At 40.7% G+C, this 12938-nt stretch overlaps 3 protein-coding genes across 3 annotated transcripts; 1 reads left to right on the forward strand and 2 right to left on the reverse strand.

The window, feature by feature from the left end:
- Positions 1 to 68: 68 nt before the first annotated feature.
- rpl39 (ribosomal protein L39) lies at positions 69 to 1588 on the reverse strand. Its single transcript, XM_087798902.1, has 3 exons — positions 1529 to 1588; positions 1176 to 1279; positions 69 to 241 (listed from the first exon to the last, which is right to left on the reverse strand). Exons 1-3 carry the CDS (start codon positions 1529 to 1531, stop codon positions 193 to 195), a joined length of 156 nt encoding a protein of 51 aa, XP_087655028.1. The 5' UTR covers positions 1532 to 1588; the 3' UTR covers positions 69 to 192.
- A 977-nt stretch (positions 1589 to 2565) lies between these two features.
- upf3b (UPF3B regulator of nonsense mediated mRNA decay) lies at positions 2566 to 10517 on the reverse strand. The gene is made up of 10 exons (XM_087798810.1): positions 10281 to 10517; positions 7533 to 7639; positions 7362 to 7468; positions 7205 to 7303; positions 6923 to 7033; positions 6805 to 6848; positions 3464 to 3652; positions 3243 to 3397; positions 2921 to 3188; positions 2566 to 2864 (listed from the first exon to the last, which is right to left on the reverse strand). Exons 1-10 carry the CDS (start codon positions 10431 to 10433, stop codon positions 2751 to 2753), a joined length of 1347 nt encoding a protein of 448 aa, XP_087654936.1. The 5' UTR covers positions 10434 to 10517; the 3' UTR covers positions 2566 to 2750.
- A 486-nt stretch (positions 10518 to 11003) lies between these two features.
- Positions 11004 to 11512, forward strand: ndufa1 (NADH:ubiquinone oxidoreductase subunit A1). The gene is made up of 3 exons (XM_087799168.1): positions 11004 to 11186; positions 11258 to 11347; positions 11429 to 11512. Exons 1-3 carry the CDS (start codon positions 11085 to 11087, stop codon positions 11447 to 11449), a joined length of 213 nt encoding a protein of 70 aa, XP_087655294.1. The 5' UTR covers positions 11004 to 11084; the 3' UTR covers positions 11450 to 11512.
- The last annotated feature ends 1426 nt before the right edge of the window (positions 11513 to 12938 follow it).

Here is a 12938-nt window from a genome sequence, read left to right on the forward strand (position 1 = left end):
AGGCTGTGACCTTCACCCTGAACATCAAGTGACTGAACACGATCATATGTAAAGAACATAAGCAGTCGTTTGATCAGATCTTTTATTGTCAAACACGAGAACAACCAGAGTTTGTACAAACACCAGTCCCTCAGCCAGGTCCGGTCCAGGCGGGTGTGAGTGGAGGGACAGGAGGTCCAGAGACCCTCATGCTTACAGGCCCAGCTTGGTCCTCCTCCAGTGTCTCCTCTTGGAGTTGTACCTAGAGAAGAAACACATCAACTTTATTAAACTGGTTTAATCTTTGCAACAGAAGATAATGTGGAACCTTGTGGGTCAAGGACTATCATTTATAAAGAGCTTCATTTGAACCTGGTTCCTCACCAAGATGGGATTTTTCTTACATCAAATCTAGAAATGATTTCGTTCAGTTATCGACTAGTTCTCAAAGAGAAGACGTCTGACAAAACATGAAGACACTGAAGACAAACAGACTCAAACAAGTCTCTAATATTTCCTGGACCAGCAGAAGATAAGGTTAGGTAGAACCAGAAGATGGTCTGAACCAGATGTTTGTGCCGACACCAGGCTCTGCATCACCAGGAGTGAGAAGAACCTTCAGTCGGACGATGATCTCAGCAGGATTAATGACAAACACTCCACCATGAAGTGATGTAATTGCAGACCTGCTTTAAAGTCTTCTCTGGACCAGGTTCAAGGAGTTCTGTTCCTTTAAGAGTCAACTTCACAACTGATCCTGGATCAATTTAAACATGAAACGTGTTCAACTGAATATAAGATTCAACCTTCTCGACTGACACTAGATCAGGTTAAACATGTTCAACTTAAAAGAACTTCATGCTATAAAGTCCGTTGAAGAAGTTCTGCTCCAGGTTTCTTCTAACAGGAAGTTCTTACAGTTCAGTGTTTTGATCATTGTTGAAATTATGAGTTTCTTTCTCCACTTTAGTCTTAGTTCAATGTAAAGTGTCTTATAATAATAATCTCCATTTATATAGCGCCTTTCTAGTCTTGACTTTCTGATCACACTTGAAATAAAATTGAAATGACAAAGTTTAACTGATGTTCCTCAACATCTGCTCTTCACATCCAAACCTTCTGTCAACAATTAAACGTTTAAAATATTCAACTTTAACCACAAACACTGAATCTCGTCCAGAACTTCAGTCACGAACCTGATCTTGTTGCCGGTTTTCATGCGGATCCACTGAGGAATGGGTCGGTTCTGTTTCTGCTTCTTCGCGAGGAACCGCTTGATCCTGAAGGTCTTGTGGGACGACTGTGAAGATGCAGAAGGTTAGAACATTTAACAAAAGTGCGGCTTCAACACGTTTATTTACACAACATCTCCTCCATGTTGCTATGTAGCTACGAGCTAACGCGGCTAACCATCTATGGTTCACAAAACAGCAACTAAAAGTTCCATTCAGACGAAGAATAAACCGATGGTACGTGAACAACATGTCAAGCCCAGAAAATTAACTCGAGAGCGGTTTTTTTAATGGATGATTAAAGATTCTCAATGTACCATTTTCTCCACCGTCCTTTCCCCACTATGGCGGCAGTAGAAGAGGAAGAAGGAAGTGACGTCGCTGACCTTTATTCAGTTTGACGTGGTGACAGTTTCAAACAGCGACACCTAACGGCGACATTATCGCTCACGATCACAGTGGTTCAGCTGAAGTTAAATTAAATAAATTGCGAAAAATGTTGAATATTGTCTTCGTCACATTTGTGCAAAGTTAAAATAAGGTAATACAATAAACATGTATTGTCAAGATAAACGTTGTTTATAAAATAATAAATACATTTTAATACACGTGAAATGAAGGACTAGTTACACCAGATACAATATCATTAATAAATAAAATAGGATTAGAAATGACAAAATATGATCAGAATATTATCTTGTGAATTAAAGATGAATCCAGGTGTTCACGCACACATCAGTTTCACTATTTTCTATTCTATTTAGATTTTTTCTTTTCTTTTTAATATTTTATTTCTGGGTGTTTTATTTTTTTCTGGTATATTGCTCTTGCTGTTGTTAAAACGAATTTCCCCTCGCGGGACAATAAAGGGATTCTGGTTCTGGTTCTGATTCTGATTCTAGTTTACAGTTTGTTTGTTGTCACGACATGGACTTCATTAGTTAGTGCTCATGTGTGTAAACGTATCATTTAAACCACATGCGTCAAACTGGTCCAGAAAAGGTTTTAGATCCAACCAGTCCAGCACATATGGTTGAACCAATCAGGCGTCTGAAGACAGTAATCAATTCATTGTCAGTCAGGCGTTGCTTGTTCAAGCCGACACCTGATTGGTTAACTCATGTGGGATTGACTGGTCAGAACAAAAACCTGCACCGTCTCGGCTATTTTCTGGACCAGTTTGACACGCCTGACTTGAACCATGTTCAGGTAAAACCTCTTTAGTTGAAGAACATCTTGTCGATGATGATCCGAGAATGATTCTTAAACACATGTTGTTGTGTAGTTGTTGTGTAGTTGTTGTGTAGTTGTTGTGTAGTTTGTGAAGCTGCTGGTTCATGAAAAAGAAACAGGAAACGGATGAAAAAAGGTTTATTTCAACAGTGACATCACAACAATGACGTCATGACTCGACGTCTGGAGCCAGAAAAGCAACTTGAAGAAAAGTGTTTAAAAGTCAAAACTGGCGACGACAGAACCTAAAGAACGTCGTGAGGAACGTTGATAAGGTCACTTGTGTTCTTCATCATCTACAGACGCTCACTCGTGGTCTTTGGCCGCAGGTTTCTTGTCCTCGCCGTCGTTCTTCTGGTCCGGCTCGGCTCGGTTCCGGCTCCGGGCCCCGGGCTGGTACAGCTGGATCGCCGGACGATCCTGTGTCGACAGAAGTTTGACTCGACATGTTCGTGTCAAACCAGGAAGTTCCTGACCTTGTTCCTCAGTCGCTCTCGTTTCGCCGACTCCTCCTTCCTGTTGTCCTTGGATCGTTCTTTCCTCTCCACGACGGGCGAGTCGGACACACTCTCGCTTCGCTTCTTCTCCACCACACGGTCCTTCTTGAAGTCCTCGTCCCACTTCCTGAAGACGTGGTCTCCCTCCAGGCGTTCTCTCTTCCTCCGTCGCTTCTCCTCCTGCCTCTTCAGACGTCTCTCCTTCACGCGTTCATCATCCCTGTAGTCCTTCCTTCCTTCTTCTTCTCTGTCGTTCACAGAGTCATCATTTTCCAAACAGAACGATGGAAGAGAAACTTACTTCCAGCCTCGATCATCTTTAGCTTCAGGGTTGTGACGCCTCTTCTCTGCACCTCCTGTGGTCCTCTCTTCTCTGCTGGTCCTCTCAGGTTTCTTACTCTTGTCTCTCGTCTTCTCAAAGTCTGGATCTTCTCCTCTCTCTGGTTTCTTTAGAAGCTGACGTGCAGAAGACAAGAAGTTCAGACGCAGTTTAAAGATCTCGTTAAACATTGTTGGACTGACCTTGATCTTTGGTTCTTCCTTCATATGATCTTTGTCTTTCTCCAGGGGTTTCTCCAGCTTCTTCGTCTTCTCTGCACCTTTTCGCTTCCTTCTCTCTTCTTCTCGCCATTTGCGTCGCTCCTCATCACGGAGACGCTTTCGCTCGAGTTCTCGTCGTCTTCGTTCCTCCTTCTTCTCATCTCGGATTCTCTGAAGGACATCATCACAACATGATTCAACACTGATGTCCTCAACACTGATGTCCTCAACACTGATGTCCTCAACACTGATGTCCTCAACACTGATGTCTTCAACACTGATGTCCTCAACACTGATGTCCTCAACACTGATGTCCTCAACACTGATGTCCTCAACACTGATGTCCTCAACACTGATGTCTTCAACACTGATGTCCTCAACACTGATGTCCTCAACACTGATGTCCTCAACACTGATGTCTTCAACACTGATGTACTCATCACTGATGTCCTCAACACTGATGTCCTCAACACTGATGTCTTCAACACTGATGTCCTCAACACTGATGTCTTCAACACTGATGTCCTCATCACTGATGTCTTCAACACTGATGTCCTCAACACTGATGTCTTCATCACTGATGTCCTCATCACTGATGTCCTCAACACTGATGTCTTCATCACTGATGTCCTCAACACTGATGTCCTCAACACTGATGTCTTCATCACTGATGTCCTCATCACTGATGTCCTCAACACTGATGTCTTCATCACTGATGTCCTCATCACTGATGTCCTCAACACTGATGTCTTCAACACTGATGTCCTCAACACTGATGTCCTCAACACTGATGTCTTCAACAATGATGTCCTCATCACTGATGTCTTCAACACTGATGTCCTCAACACTGATGTCTTCATCACTGATGTCCTCATCACTGATGTCCTCTACACTGATGTCCTCAACACTGATGTCTTCAACACTGATGTCTTCAACACTGATGTCTTCATCACTGATGTCCTCAACACTGATGTCTTCAACACTGATGTCCTCAACACTGATGTCTTCAACACTGATGTCCTCAACACTGATGTCTTCAACACTGATGTCCTCATCACTGATGTCTTCAACACTGATGTCCTCAACACTGATGTCTTCATCACTGATGTCCTCATCACTGATGTCCTCAACACTGATGTCTTCATCACTGATGTCCTCAACACTGATGTCTTCATCACTGATGTCCTCATCACTGATGTCCTCAACACTGATGTCTTCATCACTGATGTCCTCATCACTGATGTCCTCAACACTGATGTCTTCAACACTGATGTCCTCAACACTGATGTCCTCAACACTGATGTCTTCAACAATGATGTCCTCATCACTGATGTCTTCAACACTGATGTCCTCAACACTGATGTCTTCATCACTGATGTCCTCATCACTGATGTCCTCTACACTGATGTCCTCAACACTGATGTCTTCAACACTGATGTCCTCAACACTGATGTCTTCATCACTGATGTCCTCAACACTGATGTCTTCAACACTGATGTCCTCAACACTGATGTCTTCAACACTGATGTCCTCAACACTGATGTCCTCAACACTGATGTCTTCAACACTGATGTCCTCATCACTGATGTCCTCAACACTGATGTCTTCATCACTGATGTCCTCAACACTGATGTCTTCAACACTGATGTCTTCATCACTGATGTCCTCATCACTGATGTCTTCAACACTGATGTCCTCAACACTGATGTCCTCATCACTGATGTCCTTCAACACTGATGTCCTCAACACTGATGTCCTCAACACTGATGTCCTCAACACTGATGTCCTCAACACTGATGTCCTCAACACTGATGTCTTCAACACTGATGTCCTCAACACTGATGTCCTCAACACTGATGTCCTCAACACTGATGTCTTCAACACTGATGTCCTCAACACTGATGTCCTCAACACTGATGTCTTCAACACTGATGTCCTCAACACTGATGTCTTCAACACTGATGTCCTCATCACTGATGTCTTCAACACTGATGTCCTCAACACTGATGTCTTCATCACTGATGTCCTCATCACTGATGTCCTCAACACTGATGTCTTCATCACTGATGTCCTCAACACTGATGTCCTCAACACTGATGTCTTCATCACTGATGTCCTCATCACTGATGTCCTCAACACTGATGTCTTCATCACTGATGTCCTCATCACTGATGTCCTCAACACTGATGTCTTCAACACTGATGTCCTCAACACTGATGTCCTCAACACTGATGTCTTCAACAATGATGTCCTCATCACTGATGTCTTCAACACTGATGTCCTCAACACTGATGTCTTCATCACTGATGTCCTCATCACTGATGTCCTCTACACTGATGTCCTCAACACTGATGTCTTCAACACTGATGTCTTCAACACTGATGTCTTCATCACTGATGTCCTCAACACTGATGTCTTCAACACTGATGTCCTCAACACTGATGTCTTCAACACTGATGTCCTCAACACTGATGTCTTCAACACTGATGTCCTCATCACTGATGTCTTCAACACTGATGTCCTCAACACTGATGTCTTCATCACTGATGTCCTCATCACTGATGTCCTCAACACTGATGTCTTCATCACTGATGTCCTCAACACTGATGTCTTCATCACTGATGTCCTCATCACTGATGTCCTCAACACTGATGTCTTCATCACTGATGTCCTCATCACTGATGTCTTCAACACTGATGTCCTCAACACTGATGTCCTCAACACTGATGTCTTCAACAATGATGTCCTCATCACTGATGTCTTCAACACTGATGTCCTCAACACTGATGTCTTCATCACTGATGTCCTCATCACTGATGTCCTCTACACTGATGTCCTCAACACTGATGTCTTCAACACTGATGTCTTCAACACTGATGTCTTCATCACTGATGTCCTCAACACTGATGTCTTCAACACTGATGTCCTCAACACTGATGTCTTCAACACTGATGTCCTCAACACTGATGTCCTCAACACTGATGTCTTCAACACTGATGTCCTCATCACTGATGTCCTCAACACTGATGTCTTCAACACTGATGTCTTCATCACTGATGTCCTCAACACTGATGTCTTCAACACTGATGTCTTCATCACTGATGTCCTCAACACTGATGTCTTCATCACTGATGTCCTCAACACTGATGTCTTCATCACTGATGTCCTCAACACTGATGTCTTCATCACTGATGTCTTCATCACTGATGTCTTCATCACTGATGTCCTCAACACGGATGTCTTCATCACTGATGTCTTCATCACTGATGTCCTCAACACTGATGTCTTCTACACACTGCAGTAGCAACAAAGGTCGTATTCACCTGTTTGTTCTTCAGAAAGTCCAACAAAGGTGTGGTTTTCTTGGCTGAGAGAGAAAATGTGTTAAAGTTAAAGTAAAGTTAAATATCTTCCGTTTCTCTCGTCTTTTTCATCCGTTACCAACAAGTTCCTTTGATTTTGCCTCGATCTCTTCCAGCAGAGTCTCAGGTGTGGAAGTCAGTTTTTCCTCGTCTCCGTTGTAATAATCCAGGAATCTCTTGTAATCAGAATCTGGACATAAAGAGACATGATGTGGTCTTTGCTGCTCTCCAGTGAATTCATTAACAAATCTTATTTGCTTCATTTATAGATTTAGAGATCAAACTCATCAACAATGAACTAGATCATGATTCTCAACATGTAAACAACTCTTTGATTTGAAGCAGGTTCAGACGCACTAACCTTCAGCTATGGTTCCACATTTTGCATCTTTTTTCTTGCTTCTTTTCTTGGCAGTTTTTTGAAAGGGTGCAAATTCCACAATGGCAGGATATTCCTGTCCTGTCCACGAAGATGAAAGAATATGAATAAAACACTAACAAGTGTGTACTTTACACACCTCTGCTATCAATAAACACATATCCATCAAAGCGGTCCCTGAAGAGAACGATGTCGTCCTGGTTCCTGAAGTTGATGTAAGCGCGAGCGTAGAGATGAGGATACAAGCTGGAGACGCCAGAGAGCAGATGTCAATCAAACGTATCCGTCAGGATCGACTCTAAACACTCACCTGGTGTCGTTGGAGAAGAACTCCAGGTAGTCCAGCTCTGGCAGAGGCTGCAGTTGTTCCACCAGCTCGTCCTGGGTCAGACTGGGAGGCAAACGTCGGATAACGATCTAAGAATCAGTCAAAAGAGTTTGTGTTTCAAACATTCATCTTATAACTTTATTTGTTTAAAACACAACCTCAATTTATACTTTTTCATTTGGGCACTTATGGCCCTGATAATCTCAACATAAACAATCTTCTGATATATAATAATCTCAACATAAATAGCCCCAGAGGCTGAACTTGGTCAATTGTTGCTAGAAATCCATCTGTGTTTGATGATCTACTGACTCCTTCAGGAAACATCTGTGTTTGATGATCTACTGACTCCTTCAGGAAACATCTGTGTTTGATGATCTACTGACTCCTTCAAGAAACATCTGTGTTTGATGATCTACTGACTCCTTCAAGAAACATCTGTGTTTGATGATCTACTGACTCCTTCAAGAAACATCTGTGTTTGATGATCTACTGACTCCTTCAAGAAACATGTGTTTGATGATCTACTGACTCCTTCAAGAAACATCTGTGTTTGATGATCTACTGACTCCTTCAAGAAACATCTGTGTTTGATGATCTACTGACTCCTTCAAGAAACATCTGTGTTTGATGATCTACTGACTCCTTCAAGAAACATCTGTGTTTGATGATCTACTGACTCCTTCAAGAAACATCTGTGTTTGATGATCTACTGACTCCTTCAAGAAACATGTGTTTGATGATCTACTGACTCCTTCAGGAAACATCTGTGTTTGATGATCTACTGACTCCTTCAAGAAACATCTGTGTTTGATGATCTACTGACTCCTTCAAGAAACATCTGTGTTTGATGATCTACTGACTCCTTCAAGAAACATCTGTGTTTGATGATCTACTGACTCCTTCAAGAAACATGTGTTTGATGATCTACTGACTCCTTCAAGAAACATCTGTGTTTGATGATCTACTGACTCCTTCAAGAAACATCTGTGTTTGATGATCTACTGACTCCTTCAAGAAACATCTGTGTTTGATGATCTACTGACTCCTTCAAGAAACATCTGTGTTTGATGATCTACTGACTCCTTCAAGAAACATGTGTTTGATGATCTACTGACTCCTTCAGGAAACATCTGTGTTTGATGATCTACTGACTCCTTCAAGAAACATCTGTGTTTGATGATCTACTGACTCCTTCAAGAAACATCTGTGTTTGATGATCTACTGACTCCTTCAAGAAACATCTGTGTTTGATGATCTACTGACTCCTTCAAGAAACATCTGTGTTTGATGATCTACTGACTCCTTCAAGAAACATGTGTTTGATGATCTACTGACTCCTTCAAGAAACATCTGTGTTTGATGATCTACTGACTCCTTCAAGAAACATCTGTGTTTGATGATCTACTGACTCCTTCAAGAAACATCTGTGTTTGATGATCTACTGACTCCTTCAGGAAACATCTGTGTTTGATGATCTACTGACTCCTTCAAGAAACATCTGTGTTTGATGATCTACTGACTCCTTCAAGAAACATGTGTTTGATGATCTACTGACTCCTTCAGGAAACATCTGTGTTTGATGATCTACTGACTCCTTCAAGAAACATCTGTGTTTGATGATCTACTGACTCCTTCAAGAAACATCTGTGTTTGATGATCTACTGACTCCTTCAACAAACATCTGTGTTTGATGATCTACTGACTCCTTCAAGAAACATCTGTGTTTGATGATCTACTGACTCCTTCAAGTAACATCTGTGTTTGATGATCTACTGACTCCTTCAAGAAACATCTGTGTTTGATGATCTACTGACTCCTTCAAGAAACATCTGTGTTTGATGATCTACTGACTCCTTCAAGAAACATCTGTGTTTGATGATCAACTGACTCCTTCAAGAAACATGTGTTTGATGATCTACTGACTCCTTCAGGAAACATCTGTGTTTGATGATCTACTGACTCCTTCAAGAAACATCTGTGTTTGATGATCTACTGACTCCTTCAAGAAACATCTGTGTTTGATGATCTACTGACTCCTTCAAGAAACATCTGTGTTTGATGATCTACTGACTCCTTCAAGAAACATCTGTGTTTGATGATCTACTAACTCCTTCAAGAAACATGTGTTTGATGATCTACTGACTCCTTCAAGAAACATCTGTGTTTGATGATCTACTAACTCCTTCAAGAAACATGTGTTTGATGATCTACTAACTCCTTCAAGAAACATGTGTTTGATGATCTACTGACTCCTTCAGGAAACATCTGTGTTTGATGATCTACTGACTCCTTCAAGAAACATCTGTGTTTGATGATCTACTGACTCCTTCAAGAAACATCTGTGTTTGATGATCTACTGACTCCTTCAAGAAACATCTGTGTTTGATGATCTACTGACTCCTTCAAGAAACATCTGTGTTTGATGATCTACTGACTCCTTTAAGAAACATGTGTGTTTGATGATCTACTGACTCCTTCAAGAAACATCTGTGTTTGATGATCTACTGACTCCTTCAAGAAACATCTTAAGACGTTTCTATTTGTTCAGGCTTCAGATTCAGTGAGACTCCTGTGTTGTTCTCAGTTTTATCTTGATCTTTAAAGTATATACTTTATTGAATAGTGTTTGATTCTTTAAGCGCTTTGTCACCCTGGTCTTGAAAAGCTCTCTATAAATACAAATGACTTACTTACTTACTTGCTGTACATAATAACTTCAAACGTTACCTTCGTCATGGCCTCCTTCTTTTCTTTACATTTCTCCGACTTTTCTCCATCTTCACACTTCATTTCCAGTCTTCTCTCCTTCGGTCGAGTGTTCTCTTTGTCTTCCTTCATGGCTGCGACACGTTCTTGTCTCCAGTTTGTCCTGCAGGTCATTCCAGAGACATGTTTACTTGTTTAGCAACTTAGCTCAGTGTTAGCTCAGCGTTAGCATGAGCGCTTAACTTCCTCTCATGTACATGCAGCACCACGCATCTCCAACAGAGGGCGCACTCGCTTACTGCTATTAACGTCGTTATTTATTTTTAAATTAGGTTTAATACACTTTATGTCAAATTATTAACGTAATTAACTAACCAGAATCCGTATATTTGTGATTGATTTTGATTGATTGTTTTTATATATAAAATGTACGTGTCTTTGCTTTAATATTGGCGAGTGACGTTCTATGTGAGGCTCTTGAGACATGGATAACTCTTTAAAAGAGACATAAACTACAGTTATATATATATATATATATATATATATATATATATATATATATATATAATCAATATAAGATATATATATATATATATATATCAAGCAAATGTTACATTGTTTCTAAACGTTGATTTTATTCTGAAATTCTAAAAAGGAAATCGTATTACCAAAGCAAGAATCACGTTATTTTGAAACTTTGGTTTTATTCTGAAAGTTCGAAACAGATCTACTTCCACCAGAAGAAGGTCGAGAGGACAGAGGACAGGTTGTTAGCATCTTAGCATCTTAGCACAGCTAGCTTGTCTCGGTCACTGCTAAGCAGACATGTGGTATGAAATCCTGCCGGGCCTCGCCATCATGACAGGCTGTCTCATGTTACCTGGTATCGCCACAATCCAAATCCACAAGCTCTCCTACGGCAGGAAGGTGAGTCGGATGCTAAAGCTAGCATGCTACAGCTAGCACGCTAGTGTTGTTGATGCTAAGCCTGTGTGCAGGAGAAGAGGGTCGCCAGGATGCCCTGGCAGTGGACCCTGATGGAGAGAGACAGGAAGCTGTCCGGGACCAACAAGTATTTCGAATCTAAGGTGATTAATGAAGATCCTGCTGAGTCTTGTTGGACAATAATAAGATCAAGTTTATTTTTATTGACTGTTTTCCTCCCTCAGGGTCTGGAGAACATCCACTGAAGAAGATTCACTGTAAAATAAACATTTATTTCCTGATTCAATAAAATATTACTCCTGGTTGTTTGACACGTTTATCATTTCATGTACAATATAAAATAAAACCTTATAGATTTAAAAAGAGGATTAACTGCATTATAAAGTTACAGTTCGTCCAAATGAAAGATGAGTAAACACAGGTTTTATTCAAATATGTTCAATCATTGTCTCTGAACCTCATTAACAGACAAGAAAATATTGATGAACTCAAAGTTCAACTAAAGTCTATGTATTTGTGTGTGTTGTTGTGATGTGTGACTCTATTGTATCAGTGTGTTTGTTGTTGTGATGTGTGACTCTATTGTATCAGTGTGTGTGTTGTTGTGATGTGTGACTCTATTGTATCAGTGTGTTTGTTGTTGTGATGTGTGACTATTGTATCAGTGTGTGTGTTGTTGTGATGTGTGACTCTATTGTATCAGTGTGTGTTTGTTGTGATGTGTGACTCTATTGTATCAGTGTGTGTGTTGTTGTGATGTGTGACTCTATTGTATCAGTGTGTGTGTTGTTGTGATGTGTGACTATTGTATCATCAGTGTGTGTTTGTTGTTGTGATGTGTGACTCTATTGTATCAGTGTGTTTGTTGTTGTCATGTGTGACTCTATTGTATCATCAGTGTGTGTTTGTTGTTGTGATGTGTGACTCTATTGTATCAGTGTGTTTGTTGTTGTCATGTGTGACTCTATTGTATCATCAGTGTGTGTGTTGTTGTGATGTGTGACTCTATTGTATCATCAGTGTGTGTTGTTGTGATGTGTGACTCTATTGTATCATCAGTGTGTGTGTGTTGGTGTGTGACTCTTGTATCATCAGTGTGTGTGTTGTTGTGATGTGTGACTCTATTGTATCAGTGTGTGTGTGTTGTTGTGATGTGTGACTATTGTATCATCAGTGTGTGTGTGTTGTGTGACTATTGTATCATCAGTGTGTGTGATGTGTGACTCTATTATATCATCAGTGTGTGTGTGTTGTTGTGATGTGTGACTATTGTATCATCAGTGTGTGTGTGTGTTGATGTGTGACTCTATTGTATCATCAGTGTGTGTGTTGTTGTGATGTGTGACTCTATTGTATCATCAGTGTGTGTGTTGTTGTGATGTGTGACTCTATTGTATCATCAGTGTGTGTGTTGTTGTGATGTGTGACTCTATTGTATCATCAGTGTGTGTGTGTTGTTGTGATGTGTGACTATTGTATCATCAGTGTGTGTGTGTGTTGTAGTGATGTGTGACTATTGTATCATCAGTGTGTGTGTTGTTGTGATGTGTGACTCTATTGTATAATCAGTGTGTGTGTGTGTTGTTGTGATGTGTGACTATTGTATCATCAGTGTGTGTGTTGTTGTGATGTGTGACTCTATTGTATCATCAGTGTGTGTGTTGTTGTGATGTGTGACTCTATTGTATCATCAGTGTGTGTGTTGTTGTGATGTGTGACTCTATTGTATCATCA

This window comes from Callionymus lyra, chromosome 9 (assembly GCF_982586985.1).
Source record: "Callionymus lyra chromosome 9, fCalLyr1.hap1.1, whole genome shotgun sequence".
In the NCBI taxonomy this organism is placed as follows: Eukaryota; Metazoa; Chordata; class Actinopteri; order Syngnathiformes; family Callionymidae; genus Callionymus; species Callionymus lyra.